At 57.1% G+C, this 21,818-nt stretch overlaps 2 protein-coding genes across 2 annotated transcripts; both read right to left on the reverse strand.

The window, feature by feature from the left end:
* Window positions 1-7,090, reverse strand: CDK5RAP1 (CDK5 regulatory subunit associated protein 1). Its single transcript, XM_032198576.1, has 13 exons — window positions 6,868-7,090; window positions 6,283-6,386; window positions 5,814-5,848; window positions 4,981-5,081; window positions 4,585-4,795; window positions 3,636-3,756; window positions 3,119-3,349; window positions 2,767-2,864; window positions 2,599-2,654; window positions 2,352-2,482; window positions 2,085-2,234; window positions 1,261-1,401; window positions 1-1,111 (listed from the first exon to the last, which is right to left on the reverse strand). Exons 1-13 carry the CDS (start codon window positions 7,088-7,090, stop codon window positions 1,037-1,039), a joined length of 1,677 nt encoding a protein of 558 aa, XP_032054467.1. The 3' UTR covers window positions 1-1,036.
* A 770-nt stretch (window positions 7,091-7,860) lies between these two features.
* On the reverse strand, window positions 7,861-16,361 carry BPI (bactericidal permeability increasing protein). The gene is given in 16 exon segments (XM_032198412.1): window positions 7,861-8,018; window positions 8,532-8,608; window positions 9,135-9,198; window positions 9,528-9,576; window positions 9,711-9,778; window positions 10,156-10,323; window positions 10,547-10,606; window positions 10,815-10,991; window positions 11,139-11,248; window positions 11,251-11,355; window positions 11,650-11,713; window positions 13,643-13,706; window positions 14,051-14,206; window positions 14,901-15,029; window positions 15,256-15,370; window positions 16,247-16,361. Coding segments are annotated over 16 exon segments (1,575 nt in total). The 3' UTR covers window positions 7,861-7,964.
* Window positions 16,362-21,818: the final 5,457 nt, after the last annotated feature.

Below are 21,818 nucleotides of genomic sequence, written 5' to 3' on the forward strand. Positions count from 1 at the left end.
CATGATAATCAACATTAAAAGTTGTGATTCTGTCTCACATCTCAGAGGAGAGAGTTGGCTTACAAGTGTAGGTTGCACACACACGCTTTAATTTAGCAGTCCAAGCTGGAATATGACACAATGCAGCCACAGTTAACTGCAGGCTCTGATAAAAATAAGGAACTGTAAGATGCACTTATGAAGCTATTGTCCTTTTAAAATGGCACAATTTCTTCCCTCTTGTGAACCAAAGGGAAGGACGTACCACAGGAAAGAAGTACAATGCCGTAGCTAAAGATTTAACAGGCTAGAGAGAGAATGCTAAGGTGGAAGCTAGTTCTTCCAGTGTATTCTCTAAGGCCTGGAGACAGGGAAAACTTAGAATCAAATAACACCAGAGCGAGGGCAAGGCTGCATTCCTTCAGCCTCAGATACAACAGATTAACCAGCACTCACACTCATTAAACATCATTTTATATTCCACAGTTTGGTGTTACATTCCATCATAAAGGCACAGTGCAAGTTCTTACTTCCCCCTTCCAAACATCTTGCAGCTGAGGAAGTTATTATTTGGAAAGAATTCATCACAATCTTCTCAACAATCTTGTTCTTCAAGTTGTTCATCCCTTTGGCAGTTCTCCTGCGACTCTCCAGCAGTTACTAGAGCTGTGTTTTCTAGGTTCTCCCAGTTTTTGCAGCTCCTAAATTCAGTGGAGCTATTAGGAATGATCTGCCCTGCAGACAAATTTCTCAGGCTGGGCTGTGTTAGAGGACAGGCCTGCAGCACAAGGGTGGGCCGAGCCTGACAGCAAGTGAAGACACCAGAGCACAAAGTGCTTGGGTTTGGCACATCCATGCACAGCTTCCCTCCCTTTTGTCTACAAACTTGCACAGATCTGTAGGGGGCAGGCTGTAGCCAAAATGTAGATATACCTAACGTATAGATAAAATACAACACATCGCTGTTTCTGCCCCTTCTCCACCTGTCCAAACTTCGTTGTTTCTTCCTGGGGAGAATGTGCTACTTTTGAGTTATCCCTGCTGCCAGTGGACGACGTCAAGCTGTAGAGCAGGCAAGGGTGGTACGACAAAGCGGAACTCCCTTCAAGGTCTGAGAACTGGCAGAGGTTACCTGAAAGAAACAGCACAGCATTCCTCAGGAACAAAAAGGCTGAGGAGGATCCATTCTAATTTTAGGCTCCCTGGGCAGCAGCTCTTGTAGGAAACAGCACTGCGCAGAAAAAAAAGAGCCCAAGGAAACAAGAATTATAGGCACGTCACCTTCACCAAAACATAGTCCCCTGGCTGGGCTCTGACCAGAGCCTTGCAGCCTGCAGCATCCTTTATCTCAGCATCAGGGAAGATCACTTTGATGTTGCCATCGTTCCTCCCACACAACTCTGAGGCAGAGCGCTTGCTGGGCTGGAAGGAAGACAGGGAACATTACCTGCATGGCAATAGCTCTGATTCACTGCTGTGTTTTATTGTATCAGAAATTAATTGAGCACTATTGTCAGTATTAAAAGCCACGTTCCACACTTAACCATGACATGTAAAAAGTCCTATGGGCTGAGCTGTTGCTAAGAGCCACACAAAGACAAGGTTTGAAAGCCTACACTAATTCCATGTTTGGCCAGAGACGTGTCCCTAACCTATCCCATCCCTTCCCAGGACTGCCAGTCCTTCAGAAAGGAGCCTCACCTTCACAAACGCCTGAAAGACCCACAATGTTGTGCGTAGCTATCAAGCAGCAATTAGTCAGTCTCATCCAGTTACCTCTTTAGAGCCTGTGCTATACAACATTCCAACTCTGGTGAGTTCCCCAATGCCTGCCTCTGTATTTGGACCAAGGATTTTAGAAGCAAAGTGTCTAAAGTCCTAACCAAAGGGATTACGAATTTACTTAGCACCACTTTTTGCTCAGGTCAGTGCTCTGGAAAACCAGGCTGACCACTTGAGTGTGTGCAGTGTGTGCACGTGGTCTTGGAGTCTCAGGATTGTGTGAGGAAAGATGAGAAGTGAAGGCAGAAGTGATGACTGTGGTCTGTAGCCTTGGCTCTTGTACAACAAGAGGGGAGAAAGACAACTGTTTCAGGCATGCTCACCCCTTCCACCAGCACCAGCTGAGACTGGCCCACCATCGCCTCATTTGCTTTTGCAGCCTCCTCTCGGAAGACAGCAATGAGCTCCTGCAGACGCCTCTGCTTTACATCCGCAGGCACGTCGTCCTGCAGCCGGTGATACGCCCGGGTTTTCTGCAAACAGACAAAGCGAGTGCAGCTTCTCAACAAGCAGAAAATCTGAGATCAGAGCCATGTCTAACCAGTAGATGGACAGAGAAAAGACTCTTCTTCGTCAGGTCTTGCACTCACCTGTCTCATGCTGTAAGCGAACAGGAAGCCTACGTTGTAGCGGACTTTCTGCAGCAAGGACACGGTCTGCTGGTGATCTTCTTCTGTCTCCCCACAGAAACCCGCAATGAAATCACTGCTCAAACTCACTCCTGTCCCAAAGACACAGACTTACAACTCACTCGAGGAAGAGAAGAACATTTCACTCCAGAAAGGACAGTAAGATACAGCCCTGCTGAGCTCAGATCAACCCAAAGGGAGTCCCTACCTGGAATGGAGTCACGCACATGGTGCACAAGCTCTAAATATGCTTCCCTTGTGTATCTACAATGAACAACACATGGATTTGCTGATCAGAAACCCAGATGTTGGTGAGGAGAAACCAGCACCCTAAACCAGGGATCAGCTCACAGGGTTCCCCGTGGCCATCACTCACCCTCGTCGCATGGCCTCCAGGACTCGTGTGCTTCCACTCTGGGCTGGGAGATGAAGCTGTTTGCAGATGTTGTGTCGCTCCTGGATAAGCTGCAGAACCTGCAATGGGCATTCAGGAGACAACATCATAGACAGCTCAACTCTACCAGAATGCCAAAGCAAAGAGTCTCCCCCAGGTAAAATTCAGCAAATTGGAAACCCGCCAGCTTTAGCACACACAACCCCCTTGCCAGGAGCTGCCGTTCCCATTCTGTGACTCTCTGGTTCCCTTTGGGAAAGAGGCACAGCCCACATCCAACAGATCACAGATGCCTGCCTGCCAGCAGAGGTCCAGGTATTTATTTCACACTTGCCTCGTCAGGAAAATCCTTGGGGTGTGGAGAAGTGAAACGGATCCTCATTTCTGGATCAATTCTGGAAACCTGGTCCAGAAGATGTGCAAAACGCAATCCTCCTGGCTTAGCTTTGTAGACAGTGCTAAAGCCACGACTGAGGACAGGGGCAGCTGCTGACTGGAACTGCACCTCAGACATATCTCGAAAGCTGTTGACATTCTGACCCAAAAGAGTCACTTCTTTCACCCCCTACAAAGGTAAACAGAGAGGAAAAAATACAACCATACGGGACATCCAAGCTGCAATGGCAGCTGTGGTTCTACTCTTACTTGGGGAACAGTCCCCAGGGGAAACCCTCCCCTGCCCTGTCTGTCTCAGAGCATTGCAGTGGAAATCAAACACAACTGGAGGAGCCCTACTGCAACGTTACCTCCAGAGGTGAAGGCTGTGTCATCACCCAGAGGTATCTCTGAAAATACTTCCATGGAGAACCTGCCTGTGATTTGGGGCAGGTGGGAAGCGAGCTCTGCCTCACCTGATCCGAGAGCATCTTCACTTCCTGCAGAATGGAAGCAATGGGGCGGCTCCTCTCGCGGCCACGGGTGAAGGGCACAATGCAATAGCTGCACATGTTGTCACAGCCCCGCATGATAGATCTGCCAGGAGGTGAAGCACAGGTCACAACACGATCTCTCTGGAAGAATCATCCACGTTGCAGCCTGCCCTGCTTTGACCTGGCCCAGCACCGCTGCCTTCAGCCAACTTCCTTGTCTGCAGCACACACAGCACCAACTCCGAACGCAGCTTTGCAGCTTTCCCTGACACACCACTCCAATCAGAGCTGACTTCTACTTGCCCCCTAGCTAACACCTCCTAATTTTCCACGCACATTTCCAAGAAACTCAGAAAGCAACTTACGGGATGCAGACTTGCACTGCAATCTGGCAGTGATGAAAGATCCTTCTGCACTCTGCTCCTACAGAGGGTGACAACTGTCCCTCTGTACACTACAGACACACTGAGCAGAATCTGACTTCATTGTTTGGGAATCTTATCCAATCCAGACAAATGCAAATAAACCCCACAAAAATGACAACACATGGAGCATTAGAAGAGTTATATATAACCTGGGACAGCACATAGCAGAAGGCAGGGGATGAGAGAGGCACAAGCTTAGAAAGGGACAAATGTCAGTGGAACAGAAATCACTCGGTGCAGCAACAGGCTTAGACAACCAACATTCTCCAAGGACACTAAGAGAAGCCTGCAGCCAGCCAGAGCACAGGGCAGTCTCTCCAGGGCTCAGTCAGACAGCAAAGAGACAGCAAACAGAGTCTAGGAAACTGGTGCCTCTGGGCTGCCGGGAGTGAGTGCGGCCAGGCATTGCCTGTTTCGGGTAGCTGCTGTCACTGGCATGTCTGTTCTGGGCAGCAATATTTCCAAACAAAAACCACAGAAACGTGCACAGAAAATAAGGTACTTACACAAATGCTGTTGTGCCACCTGCGCTAGTCTGGACAGGCAGAATATCTGCGTAAGTCTCATCTAGTGACAGCAGGACATTAGCAGCTTGCTGGCCAGACTCAGCCACGGCCAGCAGCCGAGGAAGGTCACGGTATGCATCGGGGCCTGCCACAATATCGACTAGCTTCTCCCTGTGCAGAATCTCCTCCTTAAGCCTCTCAGCCATGCATCCTGCCACCAAAGGAGAAGGGTCCTTGTGAGGAAGTGCCCACCCGCAGTCAGCCTGCTGTACCCCTTCCCTAGCTGTGTTCACCCTGCAGAAAAGGCTTGATGCCACCAGAGGGGAAAAAAAAGGAACATAATGGGATGTGGCACATCAGCGTGTGCTCCCCGCTGCCGCACAGCCCAGCAGGTACCTAGAATCCCGATGCGGAGGGGCAGGCGATCCTGCTGCCGCCGGGCTTTCAGTGCCTTGAGGTGCTGCAGGCGATTCCAGATAGCCTGCTCAGCCTTCTCCCTGGGAAAGCAGGAAAAGAGGGGTTATTCCCGTCGCTGCACTTTAACAGTCCTCCAGCTCAAAGCAGCTCAAGTGCTTTCAGAGAACAGAGCTAAAGACAGAGAACCAAGAATCCTCCTGATGGATCTGACGGTACATGGAAGTGCTTTCTGTGGTGTGTAGATTATGTCTTGACTCATTTGCTACCATTTTGCTTGCTTAGGAACATCACCACTTCAGAAACAACTCCCAGACTAAGCTCTTGCAGAGAAAAAGTCTGCCTTAGCCAGCAAATATCAGCAACCTTGCAAGAGACAGTGCACGTTCAACATCTGCATGCAGGTAAAAAACAAGCAAAGTTCCCTATATATTTATATCCCAAATATACCCTAAATGGATTTCCCAATTTTTTGTAGTACAGACCTTGTACTAAACAGACAGGCACTTCAACCAAAGACAAGAGTCAAAAAGTTAAAAAATAAAAATCATACAAGCACAAATGACTGTGAGTCTCTCACTGCCCATGAGATATATACACAGCGTACACTACCAAGGAGCTTTTTCTCACCATACAGTAATTAATTACACAATTAGTGTTATGTATCATAACATCAACTAGCTCTAGCCGAAGCTAAATGGGCAGTTTCACATCTGCCTGCTGTTTTCATTACACAATGTATTTATCGCCTCAGTTTTCAAATTGCAATTCCTTTAAAACCACCCAAAAAGCAGCAGTGACAAAAGGTTCCTTACCTCACAGAACAGGTAACAAGCAGAATCACATCTGCCTAGATTGAGAAGGAAGGAAAAATTGTAAAAACAGCACACATAACCTGAACAGGTAGACTATAAAACTCACTTAACTTAGCAAAAAGGATCTGTCTAAAACCACTCTGGGTTTCAATGACCAAATTTGCAAGAAAACTTAGCAGAAAACACGCAGAGCCTTCCACAAAACAGCAGAAGTAAACTCAGATAAAGATAAATCAGGAGCATCCCACCGTGTCCAATCCCCTGCCCCAGCTGAGAAGGAACCCAGCAGTTTAAATGAGGGGAAAAAAAAAGACTGCTTTCTAGCATGCTTGTTAGGTAGTTTCCTTTACTGCACCTACTCATGCTGCACAAATCCCACCACCCCGTGGGACGGCACTACTCAAGATAAGTCCTAGGACTTGGTGGTGTGCAGCTCTCCCAGGCCTGCTTTCCAGAGGAGCTGCCTCACCTCATCCACCTCCTTTGTCCTCGTGTAGCCGTTCTTCTGCAGGATCGCCCAAGCGATCTCTGTATCATTGACGTTCATCTGGCAGCCATAGGTCTCCAGGTACACTGCAACAAAGGCAGAGACGGGGGTGACACAGATATCCGCCTTGAATCAATCTCTCATTTACAAGCTCTTTCTATGATCCCCTCCACAGGAAGCAAGCAGCAGTCCCACAAGAGGCGAGCTGCACAAAAGGTACTTTCCCTTCCAGCCGATACAGACAAGACAAGCCAAAATTAAAGGCAGGCTCTGCTGGTGGCACCAGGAAACCCGAGTGCCTCCAAGCACATCACTCCAATACGGCCTGGACAGTGGCTAGCGGAGGGGCTGAAGCTCCTGCCCTACTGAGACACGGAACTCATTGCAATTAATGCCCCTCTCCCCTGGGCGCTGCATCCTGCGAGCCCTGCCACAGCTGCTGCCGGCACCCCGGGGCGCCCACAGCCCCGCAGCTCTCCCACCACGACCCCCACCGGGGGGCTTCAACCTGGCCTCGGCCCGGCGGGCAGGGCAGGGCAGGGCAGGGCAGGGCCCGGCGGCACCGACCTGTGCCAGGCCCGGCGGCAGCGCCCCGCTCCGGCCCGGGGGGCGGTGGCGGCCCGGGGGGAGCCCTCAGGAAATGCCTCAGGTCCGGCCCCGGGGGCAGCGCGGCCCCGCGGCCCCCCGGCCGCTCGCCGGGCCCGCAGCTCGCTCCGCGGGAGGCCCCGGGGCTGGCAGCCACCGAGCCGAGGCGCCCGGCCGCCCGCAGCACGCGGCCGCAGCCCTGCATTGCCGGGACCGGGGACAGGACCGGGACCGGGACCGGGGACGGAGGCGGCGCGGCCCCGTTGTGCGCCGCCAGCAGCGGCCCCGCCGCGTCCCCGCCCCGCGTCCCCGCGTTCCGCTCCGGCACCGTTCCGCCGGGGCTGGCCCGGTCCCTGCAGCGTCCCACCCCCCCTCCCCTAAAATAAATAAATAAAGGAAAAAGCGCGATCGTGCCCGGTGTTTTTTGACATAAAGGTGTCCTAAAAGGCCCTCCCGGCCCCCTCTCCGCCCCGGTGAATGTGCACGAAGGGGGATGTAACGAGGCAGTAACAGGAGTGATTTCCATGTGGTGTTTTTATATAAAAGGCTCAGAGCGCGGCGCAGCCCCCCCACAGGGCGCTGGAAGCCCCCCTGGCTGAGCAGGGCTTCGTACAGCACCGCGGGTAAGCGCTCGCTGGAGGTGAAGCACATGCAGGAGGGGAAAACGCCGCCAGGCCTCGTCCCAAGCCTCGGCTCTGTCAGCCCCAGCCTGGTGGTGGTCGGTGGCTCCTCGGGGCCAGGGCAGGAGAGGGCCCAGGACCCGCAGCAGCAGCGATTTGGGGTGGGCAGGGACCTCCCGGGGTCCCCTCAGCCCAGCCCGGGCCGTGGGGCTCGGCCCCTGGGGTGGTTCTGGCCCCCGCCCGCGCGTCTGCGGTTTGTCCTCTGGCTGCTCGGGCTGGGGCGGCCGATGAGTCAGGGTCTGGCAGAGCCGCTTGTTTGCTGTCTCGGCGGCGGGGACGGCGGCGGGGAGCTGGGGTTGGGAGCCAGGGGTGCGGGATGGGAACCGGGAACCCTCGGAGGGGCAGCACGGGGCAGGCGAGAGGGGGGCGTTGTCGGCGCTGAAGGTCGCTGCGGTCGTCTTATCTGCCTTGCCTGGGCTGGTAGTGAACGTTGGCTCCAAACAGCAGGAAATTCTAGGAGAAGGGGAGAGGAAGTCTGTGATGCGTCCTTGCAGCTGCTTTGCTGTTAGAGCCAGCCCTGCTCATCACCCGACGCTCTGGGGAGGGAGCGTGGGCACTGTGGTTCTGCCATCCTTGGCTAATTTTAGCTCCGGAAGGGCTCTGAAGATGTTCCACAGCCACACCCCGCTGTAAACAACCAGCACCCAGCCTGTGGCACTCCTCCGGGGCCTCCCCGGGCCTCCCCAAGCGCAGGATTCCTCCCTCCTGCCTGGGTCCGGGGCTGCAGCTGCTTGGCCGCCACGCACAGAGCCCCGCCAGGCTCGGGGCTGAGCTGCCGCGGAGCTCCACTTACTATAAAAAGTGTCATGGGAAATTCAGGCCCTGGTTTTAAAATCTGCAGAACACGGCCCTGCCTGAGTCACTGCTGCGTGTGAAATTTGCTTCATTCCCCCTTCTCCAGGCACCTTGCCTGGCCCCCGCCTCTCGGGGACGAGTGGCAGGACCAGCTCCAGCCCCTCCACTCACCTCATGAAACTGCACGATGGGATCGGAGAGCTGTACTTGGGCTGGCAGTGGCAGAGGGAAGCCCTTACCTAATCTCTCTGGAAAAGAAAACACAAACAGCTGTGTTGGAACGAGAAGCGAGAGGGAGCAAGGGGCCATGTAAAGCAGGCAGCCGCTTCCTACCCCCGGCCCTTCCTTTGTCCCCCCTGCCCTGGGAAGGCAGAGGGAGCTCCTCCAGGCTACGCTAAGGCCTGGGGGCTTCACGTTGTGCTGTGCCCCTGGGGCCCCTGGCAGCCTCCAGCCCCGCTCTGGCCTGATTTGTTCAGCTGTAATGAGAAGCAGCGAGCGGGGGAGAGGGTCTGGAAAGCATTAGGATGTGTGTCAGGCTCATTTTTTCCATTGCGTTCACTTCTGGATGCGTGTCACAGTGCAGAGAGGCTCCCGCACTCAGTTACCCACAGCCCTCCTCTGCCAACCCCAAACACGCCGGGCACTGCCGCTGCCTCCTCTCTGCAGGTTTTACCTCCCGAGCAGGCCTGGCAACAGGGGCTTAATTAACAAACTGATAGAGTGACCTGAGTGGTGTCTGTTCCAGCAGCCCCATTCCCCCCAGTGGGTTATTACCATTAAGACGTGGCAGCAGGATACTGGAGGCAACTACGTTCATTATTGACTGCATCATTTTCACCTGGATATACGGAGAGAGGGAGAAGGAAAAGAGCTTTAGTCTGTGGGAGAGCAGGTGACCAGATCCTGGAGGATAATTAGGAAGAGTTAAAATAAAGGAGAAGCTGGGATGGGCGCACACTTCACCAGAGACCTGTGGTTTTGTCTGGGCCACGCAGGTGGAGTAGGAAGCATAGTGGTAAAAAAGGGGATAGTGGCCAGCTCTGCTCCCTCGCCCAGGCTCACAGGGAGGTGCCCGTGGGGTCAGCATCCCTTGGTGGTGGGGGTGAGGGGGTGAGTCCCCTCCTCAGCACCTGGCAGGCTCCCACCTCCATGTCAGGGACAGCTTACCTTGAAAGTGCCGGTGCCGACATTTGAATGCTTCAGTGTGAGCTTCATCCTGCGTGGAGGGAAGCAGAGCTTTGCAGTGCCCGTGGCCGTCCCACTCCCTCCAGCCCCAGCTCATCCCCTCTGCCCCAGGTTCCCATCCCCAGCACCCCCCTCAGCAGCGGTTCATTGGGACCTGCAGCTCACCTGCCCACGGCCAGGCTCCCAACCATGCGGCCAGACTGCACGTCCGCGGTGGCAGACACGTTGCCTGTCTGGGGAAAGAGACAGAGCTCTGGCAGTGCCCCCCCAGCTCCTCCCAAAACAGGCAAAGGGGGCTCAGAGCAGCCCAAAGGCAGCCAGACCGCCCTCCCATCAGGGCCCCGTTCACACCCAGCATGAAAACCAGCATTTGTGAGCTCGGGTATTTCTGCTGGAATCACCCCATGTGCCCGACTGGGCTGGTTGCAGGAGGCAGCTCTCAGCAGGAGCACAGCACGGATGGCACAGGACTGCCAAACACGACGGGAAGGTGCTGCACAGCTCGGGAGCTCCCACCTTTGCTCACGGAGCACCACAGCAGACTGGGGCTGTGCAAAAGGCTCCCCAGCCGGGCCTAGTAACCCCACCGCAGCCCTGGACCCCAACTCACCAATCCAAGGAGGAAGAGGGGGGCCAGGTTGCCGTTGGGATAGATGGCATAAGCCTGGATGTCCACAACAGGCTGGAGTGAGACCCCGTTTGTTCCGATGTTCAGGAACGGGGCGGAGGGAGCAGACAGCCTGAACTTCATCGGCATGTTGGGGTACATCTCGTCCAGCTGCAAAGGAGCAGGGAGAAGGGAGAAACTGCAGCACAAAACCTCCTGTGGCTCTACAGCCTGCTGCTGCCGAGCTCCTTCCCGTGCCAGCAGCTCATGGTGTGCAGGGATGCAGCACCCAGAGCATGGCCCTGCTGCGAACCCCCCTCACTGGAAACCTGGGGCTGGGCTCTCTGGAGGGCCACCTCGCACAGAGCCTGTGCTGGGCAGGGCCGGGGCTCACCTGGGGAAGGAAGGCCGCGAAGGTGGAGGTGTTCAAACGGAATTCAATGTCCTTTGGGATCTGCAGGAGGAGGATGGTTACTGCCCGGCACTGCAGCGTGGCGCTGGGGCAGGATCAGCCCCTTGCGCACCTCGTGGGTGCAGTAAGGACATCTCAGCCCCTGCCCTGTGCCCAGAGCAGCTCCACGGGGAAGCGTGGAGGAGACCGTGGTACAGAGGAGCCCTGCGAATCTGCCAGCTGCTGACCCCACGCCACCTCCCCTCCTTACCATGGCGTCTGTGATTTCGAAGATGAGTGCCCCAGCCGTGTGGTAGGCGAAGCTGGCGGTGTTGAAGAAGTAGCTGGAGACCCCGAAGTAAACCATGCGGTTGTGTTCGGGAGGAACGGCCAGCGCTGGCGGAGTGAAGGGAACGGGGCTGTGCTGTGCCAGGGAGAAGCATTCGCCCTGGAAGGACAGAAGTGGGTGAAGCAGTGCTGGTGGGGCTCAGCCAGGCTGGGGAATGGCATTTCCAGGCGGTGACAGACCCCTGCCTCCCTCCTGCCCCCTGCAATGGCATCAGCCACACCGAGCTTCCCGAGGGCAGCCTCTCACCTTCAGGTCCACGTTGAGGAACTGGGCAGTGGCAACCGGGGCTGCTGTCAAGGAGTAATCGATCCCAGCCACGGCATCTATTTTGGCTGTGACTGCAAGACACAGGGCAGAGGATGAGCGAGAGCCAGGAGCGGCTTCTCTCCACTGACACCTGGGCAGAGCCTTGCCCCAGCTTCCTGGTGCAACAGCAAAATAGCAGTTTCACACGTGTTCGCTTCTGTTTAGAAATAAAAATTGCGTTTTCCTCTTCACTCTGTTTCTCAGCCATGCAAACTAACTCCTGGACCTGAGACACCACCTGGGTCCCCTGTGCCCAGTCTCAGCACAGTCTCTCCCCGTGGGAGGACTGAGTGCATGGTGACAGCTCTGCTGTGTGGTGCTCCACAGCTCCCGGCACGTGTGTGGAAATACAAAGAAATGGAGAGTGGGCACAAGGTAAAACACCATCCCCATGGCCAGGAAATGCTAGGAAGAAACGCTCCCCAAGCCCCGTGCAGTGCTCGCGCAGTACCTGGTACGGTCTGGAGGTACGGCTGGAGGTATCTTCTGACAGAGCTACGCAGGGTTTCACAGACCTGGGGAAACAAAGGCAACGGAGCTCAGCAGCCTGGCTCTGCTGGAACACACAGCCCTGGGTGGGAGCCTCGGGCATGTGCTCTGCTGCCTGGTGCTGTTTGTATTCTTTGCAAAAGCCTGCTTAGATAAAAGATTACACAGTGACGTTCTTCTCTATTCATCAGACAGTACTTAATTAAGTATCTGAGAGACAGGCAGAGTTTATACCTGCAAATATCTGCTTATGGCAGGTTCCCCACACGGTTTAGCTGCATTGGGGCCCTTTGAAGGATTCTCAGCTGTGCCCTCAGACTTCCTACAGTCTCTGCGGGAATGCTTTGTGCTGAGCGGCTACGATTTAGCAGAAGCAGAGCAACTGAAAGAGTTAATCTGCCCCTGAAGGGGCAGGAGCGCTCCTACCTGTGCACCCACAAAGCACAGCTGTGGAGCTGGGGCAGCTTTGTGCTGCCAGGGGAGAGGACCAAATCCCTCTGCCGCTGTCATCCACAGGCAAAGCCTCAGCATTAGTGGAGGATTTAAATGCAGCCTAAAAGCTGGCTCAGGAATTTACTGCAGGGAGCAGTCCTGTAGACGGCCGAGATAATCTGCACAATCTCTCTTCCAATGCCATCCTGGCACAAGAACCCCCGTGCAGGATGAGGCCATCATCTGCCCAACCAGGCAGCCAGCTGGCAGCCGCTGACAGCGAGACGCGGAGCTCGGGGGGAGCAGCGGCCGCGCTGGCAATTCCTGGTGGCTGGCTGCACTGCTGGGAGGAAGAGGAGGGATGGGGCCGTGGGCATGATTTTATCAGCAGAGGCTTGCTGGTAAGCTGCCTGTCCCCCTGCCTAGTAGAATAGAATCATAGAACAGAACAGAACAGTTCACTTGGAAGGGACTACAGAGATCATCAAGTCCAAATTTGTCTGCAGGTGCAAGACCCCCAGGTCCCTCCTGGCCCCTGGGCACTGCCCAGCCCCGCAGCAAGAGCTGCAGGTGCCCACAGGTTGCTGGAGCAAGACTGGGACAGGGACGGGGCTGAGCAAGGTCCTGCAGCACTCCCAGCCCTGCCCTCTCCTATGCTCCATCTCAAGCAGGGAGAAAGCCCCTGGAGAAATGCGTGTCTGGCGAAGGGGCTGGGCTGCTGGGGCAGATTCCCCAGCTGCCTCCTTCCAGGAGATACCACAGCCTGAAAGCCTTTCTGCCTGGCCCCAGCCTTGCTCCTGCTGCCAGCCCATCTGCTGCCAGGGCTCCAGGTGGCCCCCAGGCAGCAGGAGATGGCATCGGCCAGAGCCAAATGCGCCCCGGCCCGGACCCGACCTGCAGCAGGGTGGGATTTGCCTGCTCTCCAACTGCCTCCTTCCTGAGCAAGGTTCACGGCCAGGGAGGTTGTAGCTCCTGCCAGCGAGCCTTGTAGTAATTATTGCTAACAGCTTGTTTCCATGTCTTGATGCGAGTCTCCTGCATGTAGGCTTTTGTACGGGGCTGAAGGTAGCAGGGCTTCCCTGGTGCACCCCGTTACAAGATGGCAAGCAGCTGAAATCCAGAGATGAGGATTTCTAACCTATTGCTCCCAAAAGCACGTGTGAGTGTGGGCCATTTAAAGGGCAGCTCTGAGTGAGTTTCCTCTGTTACAATGAGTTTGGCCGAGGCCTAAGATCTAATTAACTGACCACATGGAAAGAGAAGTATTTGTTAATTGGGAACCAATTATACTGGGCTTTGGCAAACACTGCAGGTTTAGAATCCAGCCCGAGCCACGTGATGCTGTGGGGACTGCACTTAGCATGTGCCCATTCCTCACAGTTTCCACCAAATCAGCACTGTGCCCGCACGCTCTGGCCCTGCTTAAATCTGTAGGTGTGACCTGAGCCCTTGAAACGTCTGTTACAAGGGAGGGCTACAGAGCACCAGAAAGCCTGGAGCTCTACCGAGCTTCTTTCACGTACCTTGCCCTCCAAGTTTTCCTTGAATTTGGACGCAATGGTTTTACGGAAGAGGTTGTAAAGCCAACTGCAGAGAAAAGGAGAGAGGGAGTCATTTTTGCACTAGCTCAGAGGATGCTGCAGAAGTATTGGTGCAGAAAAGGGAGACACCGGAGCTGTGGGACACTGGGGAGTGCCATTCCCATGCCAGCCTGGAGTCAAGCTTTGCCTCGGGGTTTACATTTGCAAACAAACCTGCTTGTAAACAACATGCATACAAGTCTCGTGACTGCCCCGAAACTTCTCCCTTAAATGTGCAACCACAGCAGGACAAACTCAGAGCAGATTCAGGCACATACTGTGCCTGGCAGCCACCTTCCTATCCCAGCTGGGCTAACACGCAGGATTTCTAGGCCTTCACGGTGACGTTACCTCAATTTGCCTGAAAAGTGTACGCGGACATTGGAGATACTGGTGCTGCAGGCAGAGATATCAACCGTTGGCTTCCCAGAGTCATCTCTGCCCAGCTTCAGGGTGGTCTTGATGTATATGTGCTCCACGTTCAGGTTGAACGACCCATGGTGCCGGCTGCAGGGAGAGGAAGGACAAGAAAGGGGACAATTGTCACCGGTGGGTCCTGGTGCAGAGACCCAGAGCTTCCAGAGGGGTCTGTCTGCCTCAGGCTCTGCTTGCAGTGAGTGTCTGGAGGAGACCGAGAAGGCTTTTAAACTCAGGGAAACTGAATTTCATTGGAATATAAACTAGGCAAGGTAGCCTTTAAACAGAAAGAACCAAAAGTAAGCCAGGGAGATGGCAGAGAAGCGGGCGAGTTCACACACAGCTCTCAGCATCTGCCCAGCTCTTCCTTCCCAGCCCGTTTCATCAGCAGCTTTCTGAGCAGCAGCACCCTCTGCACGGGGGTGCTCAGGGGGCTGCTTCCCGGCCCCAGCCCAGCTTGAACAAGCAGGAGGGACCAACCCCATGTGCCCAGGTGAGGGGAGATGACACTCACGTTACCTCCCTGACCATTTGGCTGCCTGGCCAGCCGTGGGTGCCCTGGCATGGGGAGAGGGACCTTGCGGTGCTCCCCAGGGGCAGGACTAAAGCAGCTGCAGCCCAGCTGGGGCAGTCAGGACATCCACAGGTAACAAGGCAAGGGCTGCCCAAACCGTGAAGGAGGCAGAGGAGGGAAAAAAAGCTCATCCAGATTCAGAGAGGGAAATGCAGAGTGAGGTGCCTGTGCCAGGGAAGGGGCTGTGCGCAGGGACAGCCGAGTACCCACAGGATGCGCAGCTTCACACGCCAGTTCCCATCCAGCTCAGCAAAGGCGTTGGAGATGGAAACTTGCAGGCCCTCGTTGGGGACCAGGGAAATCTGCGAGTGTGGCAACTGGAAATCGCGAAGGTTCAATCTAAAATAATAAAATAAAATAAAATAAAATAAAATAAAATAAAATAAAATAAAATAAAATAAAATAAAATAAAATAAAATAAAATAAAATAAAATAAAATAAAATAAAATAAAGGCATGTGAGAGGGAGTGCCTCACACTAGATGCCCAACTGGGGAGGGCAGGAGCAAAGGCACCGTGCCAGCAGCATCCCCAGCTCCCATCCTGCTCCCACTGGCAGGGCTCACCCGGAGATCTCGTAGCGCACCTTCCCCAAGACCGGGATTCGGGATTCACCCGAGATGTCTTGCAGCTTCAGCTGGGCCAGCTCCTTCTCCAAGATAGCAACCCCGTGCTGCTTGGCTGCGGGGGCAAAGAAACAGCATCATGGTCATGCACTCCCAAGGGAGCCAGGAGCGTGCACTAGGTGCATGGCAAAAGGGTTAAAGGAGACACCAGTGGCCTGGCTGCTCTCCACTGTGCAAGCTCTTGCTGGAGCTAATCTTTGTGCAGCACAGAGCCCTGCAAGTTTGCAGGCATTGCCTAATGTCTGCCTGCTTGCAAGCCCTGGGGAGGTGGCAGCCAGGCGGCAGGAGAAAGGAGGAGCCGGTCCCGTGCAGGAGGTGCCCAGCTCCGTGCTGTTCCATGCCTGGTGCCAGCAGGCAAAGCCCCCGTCCTGGGGTATGGGCAAGTGCTGCAGCCCTGCACCCATCTGGGAAGGGGAGCCACGTCCTCCCCCGACAGCTAGCAAAGCCGCTGGGTAAATGAGCTGTTTCTCACACAGTGTATTTCAATCCATAACAGCGCTCTGCTGGAGCCGGGGCCCTGCCTGCCTCAATAAACCCAGCACAGAGCCCATCCATCTCCGTCACCGCCTTCCTGGCACCTCCCCACCGCCTCCCTCCACCGCAGCTCGCTCCTCTGGGGCTCGGGCTCGGCTGCCTGGATGCGTGCCATGAGCGGGGGGCCCTCCTGCCCCGCCAGCCCTGTGCCTCCTCAAGCCGGAGTCTCCCCTGTTGCCACCTGGGTGCAGCCCCCAGCCCCCCGCAGGGCCTGGGTGCTCTGCACGGACTCAGTGGAGAGAGCAGCAGGAGCAGATGGGGACATCAGGGCGATGCTGCCTTTGGCACACATGGCCAAGGCTGCCCCTGTCCTGCCCCAGAACGGCATGAGCATCCAGCTCTGCGCCTCAGCCGCCAGCACCTGCAAGAGAGGAGGGAGATCAGGAGCCAAACCCACCATAGTCCAAGCCAGCCTGGGTGATCCTGACCACAAAGCCAGGGTTGGTGGCTCCACTGAGCGCCAGTCCCAAAGCCAGCACGGTGCTGGCCACCAAAAGGCTCCGCACTCCCATCGCGGCTGCCCGACGGTGCTGTGCTGCTGCCTGGCTCTCTCTGCCTGCAGCGCCTTTATATCCACTCCAAAAGGGGAACTGCGGACGAAGCAGGATGCAGATCCACTTCTGCAGCCCACGCGGGGCATCCCCTCAGCCTGGTGCTTCCTGCTTGGCCGCTGCCCTGCTCCCAAAGCGGTGGGGAAGGCAGGTGAGGACCGGGAGCTAACGGCCCCAGCCCCGTGCCAGGGGCTTGCAGCCCCTCCCCACAGCAGCAACTGCCCAGGCACAGACGAGCCGCTGGCCTCAGCTCCCTGCTGCTGGCTGAGTTTATGGGGCACTTGTTTGCTTTTTGCCCTGCCCGGTTGCTTTGCCCTCCGCCCAGCAAAGGCCGTCCCCGTCCTGCCCCGTGGGGCCCCTGCTGTGCCCTGACAGCTGCCACCACCACAACCCAGACCTGTCCAAGGCGCTGGTTGTAGTGTTACCAGTGGAACAGCCTTGGGGCAGAACAAGGGCTAAAGTTAACATCTTTTTGCCTCCTGCAAGTAAATCCCAAGTCACCTCGCACCCAGGGGCTGACCAAGAGGCCCCCACCTTAGGCTGGGTGGCTACAATGGGGCCGAGGGAGGCCAGAATTGAGGATCGAGGGGTGCCTGCGTACCTCCCCGTGCCAGCCCCAGAGCTCTGCCCAGGAGACATCTGTTGTACTGCAGATGAGCACCAGATGCAAAACTTCTGGGGTCCCAAGTGCCACAGCTCATGGGTGCACGAGGGGGTGCAGCGAGGTGGGGAGGCAGCAGTCTGTGGGGTAGGGCTGGGCCTCCCCAATGCCTCAGGCTTCCTGCAGGGCCCAGCAGTCACCAGCTCCCCGGCCACCACTAGGAGAGCTGATGGAGGATGAAGTGATTTAGAAGTGATGTGCTTTTATTTTCCTTTCTGGAAGCAGCAAAGGAAGTCCTCAGCAGCTGATGCGGGCAGATCTCTCCCCGTATCCAGGGAAGTCCTAGTTGCCAGAGGCAACATCCTTGCGCTAAGCGCTTGTGAAATCCTGAAACCCGGCTGTTGCTCAAGCACAGCAGCCTGGCATGACTGCGCCACGGGGCCTGGAGAGCAGCTGCCTGCCCAGTGCAGCCCAGGCAGGGCCGTGGAGCCTGGGCTGGCTTTGCTGGGGGCTCCAGCACACGGAGGCTCAGTGCTGGTGGGACCTGAGACCTCAACTCCTTTTGTCTTTCTTCCCCACAGTTGCAGGCTGCCTCACTAGCACGCGACAAGCGCACACCAGAGTTGCAGACGAGGCTCTGGGGAGCAGGACCGCAGTCCCCATGTCCCCAAGCTGCCCGTTTGATGAGCGTGATGGGTCAGCCCTGCCCCTTTGGGTCTGGCTGCTGGGGCTGTGCCACAAGGCAGCAGCAGGAGCCCACGCGGGACCCAGAGGCCTGGCAGGCCGGGTGGTGACGGTGCCTGCCAGCACAAGGAACATGGCCCGGGGGAGAGCCACGTCCCATGGGATGCTCCATGGGCTGCCCGGAGCCATCAGCACTGACCCCAACACATCTCTGGTGCCCAGGAGCCCCAGGGCAGAACTCGATGTACACAGGAAGAGGAAGCCTGGAGCAGAGGAGAAGGTTCAAAAGCCAAAGCCCCGTTTCAGCTTTTTGCTGAGTCTTGCTCGCAGTGAAGGAGGAACTCCCCAGAGCCGCACGTTTGTGGCACGGCATCTCTGCGGGGCAGTTTCAAAATGATGTTTAAGACACTCAGGATGAGCATTAAGGAACCGGAACCTCTCCCGTGAGGAGAAATGAAATTTCTTGGGGGACAGCATGCTGAGGAAGCACAAACACAACGTTTTCCTTCTGGCTTTGAGCAAATTTTAAAGCTGAACTGAAAAAACACCGCGCGAAGCCTGACCAAACAATCCCGTGTTTGTCAAGGAACAGTTGGAACCACTTCTAACACCCAACACCGAGGGCTAGTCCCAGCAGTGCTTCCTGCTGGCGGTGACAGCGGTGAATTAACCACAAAGCCCAGCCCGGCCGCTTGTGGGGGAAAGGCTCGGGGGGCTGCTCTGCTCCCCAGGGCTGCCAGAGCTGGGCCTGGCCACCCCACGGGGGCACGGGGCTTGCTGGGCTGTGTCCAGCATCACCTGGCAGAGCCAGGAGGTTCCTCTCCACCGGCTGCCCTAGGGCACGGCTCAGGACCTTCGTGCTGCCGCCCCCCTGCCATCCTTCCCCCCCATCACGTTGTCCTCCGGCCCCACACGCTCCTTGCCACGTGCAGGCAGTTCCTGGTCCTGCTCGCAGCTCTTTCCACATCTCCTACATGACGCAATGGCCAAACCCATCCTGCAGTTGTGTGCCTGGGCTCTCAGAAGGGACCTGGGGCTTTGGCTGCGGCCCTGCTCCATCCCCATGGCCGTGGTGGGTGCGTGGCCTGTGCCTCACCACTGCTGGCGGAGGCAGTGCGTGCGGCCAGGCCACCACTCCACGGGCAGCAAGCAGGACACCCAGGCACGGGACTTTGGCGAGGAAACCCATCCACACCCGTTGTGTGCGGCGCCACAAACACCACGGGACTTCCCCATGGGGTGGCTCTCTGCCAGTACCCGGTCACCAGCTGATGCCAACCCGGACGGCCGCATCAAAGATGAGCAGCTCCTGGTTTATCTGGCCTTCATTTGTGGCCACAAAGCCCAGCTGTGGTCTGGCAAATGCTCTAAAGGGGAAACCGTGGGGAAACCCCGGGGGCACTCCACAAAAAAGTGAGAGCAAACCAGCTGGTTTCAGAGGGAACCTGCAAGAAAGGAGGTCCATGGCCAGGAATAAAACCCTCCCTCCATTCACAACCCCCCTTTGCCACCAACAGGGCCAGAGGGCTCTGCCCAGGACCCACGGTGCCACCACGGATGTCCCTGGAGCTGCAGGGATATCACCCACAAAATGCCATCATCAGGGGGGTGCTGAGGGCTGTGGCTCACCCTCACCTGCTGCTGTGAGCCCCCGGCAGCACCCAAAAATACGGTCAGGCAGCGGGGGGGCTCCCCCGACGCTGTTTTCCCAGCTGTGGGATCGGCGTGACCCAGCTCCGGCTGTTCTGGGAGGCAGGGACGGCTCTCGGCCAGTGCGGGGTCAGCAGCTGACGCCAGCCCTGACGGCTGCATCAAAGACGAGTGACCGGACACGCTGGGGGACACAAGAGCTAAGAAAGGGGGGGGACTCAGTGAGAAGTGTCAATTTGCAGATGAGGACCCTGGGTGCAGGGGTTTGGCCACAAGCAACGAGGCTCCCAGCGGGAGCTTGGCCCCCGGGACCTTCCCCAACACCGGGCTCACCACCCATGCTCTGCCTCTGCCCCAGTGCTGTCCCAGGCCCCCCCCCAGAGCAGCTCCACAGCCAGGGCATCCCCCATCCATGGGGGGCAGCCAGCACCCCGACACACTGCCCCCCTGCCCCCAGGGCACATTGCCTCCCAGCACGATGTCTGGGAGCCTCGGGGAGACAAAAGGGGACGCAGAGGGGGTGATTTTGCAGAAAAGTAAAAATAAAAATGCAGGAATGATGACCTCAGGCAGAGCCAGGGCTGGGGAGGGGGGGGTCTGAATGGTGGCTCTGTGCCGCTGGAGGGGCAGGGCGAGAGGCCACATGCAGCCTGCCCCGGCAGCTGCTCGGGCAAAACAGGAGGTGGAGAAAGGGAGCAAAAGAGGAGGGTGAGCTCATGGGGCCAGGGGTCCTGGGGGGCCCCCAGAAGCTCTGCCCTTTGCTGGGCAGGCCTGGCCCCTGCACCCCCAGCCCCCCACCTGGCTGTCCCAGGGCAGCAGGAGGGTGCAGGGAGCTGCTCTGGGGGGTGTGGGGCTGGACCCTGCCGTGCTGGGGGCATTCGCAGGGTGACAGCCCCCAAAAAGAGGAACCCACGGCCAGGCAGGGAGCTGCTGGCCTTAGGGACACTGCAGGACCCAGCGTGGGGGTCCCACCAGGGTGAGGGCCCCACCAGCCTTCACATCACACTATCCTCTCCTGCTCATCCCAATTGCTGGTGCGGGACCCCTCAGCCATCCCCCGCCTGCCTGCAGCAGCTCTCAGAAGGCGCAGAAGCCAAAGCGAGTTCTTGGGCTGGCTTCAGAGGTAACCAGGCAATTCCAGCAGGCCAGAGCATGATCTCATGCTCCCTCCTACCCCACGCTCAGAGAATCTATAAAAAGGCTGAAGCAGACTATGTGAACTAACACAATTAAAGAAGCAATTGGCGGCTGGTGGGGAAGGGAGGAGCTGGCCCAATGGGCCCCAGTTGGCGTGAGGGTTCCTGGGGAGACGGCTGGGGCCGTGGGCCAGCTGTGTGCCAGCACCGGCAGTGCCTGGGGGTCTGGGGATGTGCAGGGGGCTGCAGGGGGCTGCAGCGGGTGTCCCGGCCCCGCTCCCCACGGCTGAGCCTCTGCCCGCACACAGCTGCTGGCGCCTGAGCCCTGCAGCACTCGTGATCCGCACTGGCGACAAAAGGGCTCTCACTTGCTCCCACGGAAATGGGAGGCAAAGCAGAAAGCCCTCCCTCGCGCCGTTCCTGCCTCCAAGCTCTCCAGCTGTACCTCCTCCCGCCTCGGCTTGTTTTCACAGCGTGTCCTTCGGCTGCTCGCTAATCCCTGGAGAAATCTTTGTTACCGAGACTGCCCCGGCAGCCCACGGCCCACGCTGCAGCCGTTCCAGCCATCTCCACTCTCGTCTCCATTCCAGCCCCGGCCCAGCCCTGAGCCTTTGCCTGCAAACACGAGGGGGGGCACGGCAGCGGGCAGGTGGGCACCCGGTGCTGTGCCTGGGGGACCGGAGAGCTGTGCTAAATGTCCGTGCTTTGCACACTGATACAGCGGACCTGAGGCTTTGGCTCTTGCACTGATTGCTTTTGTACAACTTCTGGTTGCCCAATCTCCCGCTCTGCCCCCAGATAGGTACTTTCCATTGCTGAATCATCCCAAAGAGCCGTCAAAGGCACTTTTCTTCTGCTCTACCTTTGGGCCAATCCAGAAATAAAAACTCAAGAGTTCTGCGAAGCGCTCTCTTTGGCATACACCAGCCTGCGTTTAATTAAAAAGGGGAAATCCACCCCAATCAGCGTACGCCTGCACATATGGCCACTCACACACACACTCTGTACACATGCACGTGCACACGCAGAGTTTTGCAGGTCCCTGGTGCTGGGGAGGACGGCGATGCACAGCGGGACGTGGCCGGGCAAGGGGCTGGCCGGGGGCTTTTGCAGCCCCGCTGCCCCCCGAGCTGAGGCACGGAGCAGCCCCGGGCAGCGCAGCCCCGTGGTGGGGGCTCAGCGTGGGGGGAGCGGAGTGGGTGGGAGCGTGGCCCCCGTGGGCACGGGGCTGGCATCGGGACAGTTCCGTGCCGGGGCTGTGGGCGTCCCCATGGCCACAGTACAGCCACCCAAATGACACCCAAAGGACACTCAAAAGACACCCAAAGGACACCCCACTCGGCGCCC

Source organism: Aythya fuligula, chromosome 16, assembly GCF_009819795.1.
Source record: "Aythya fuligula isolate bAytFul2 chromosome 16, bAytFul2.pri, whole genome shotgun sequence".
In the NCBI taxonomy this organism is placed as follows: Eukaryota; Metazoa; Chordata; class Aves; order Anseriformes; family Anatidae; genus Aythya; species Aythya fuligula.

Bases quoted from the DNA above. Each gene is read 5' to 3' on its own strand.
- CDK5RAP1 (XM_032198576.1), bottom strand. From the start codon at position 7,090: ATGCAGGGCTGCGGCCGCGTGCTGCGGGCGGCCGGGCGCCTCGGCTCG. The intron at 4,796-4,980 runs GTACCTGCTGGG...CTTTGGTGGCAG, and splicing joins CCTCCGCATCGGGATTCTAG to GATGCATGGCTGAGAGGCTT. The intron at 2,235-2,351 runs GTGAGTGCAAGA...GTCTGTTTGCAG, and splicing joins TCGCTTACAGCATGAGACAG to AAAACCCGGGCGTATCACCG.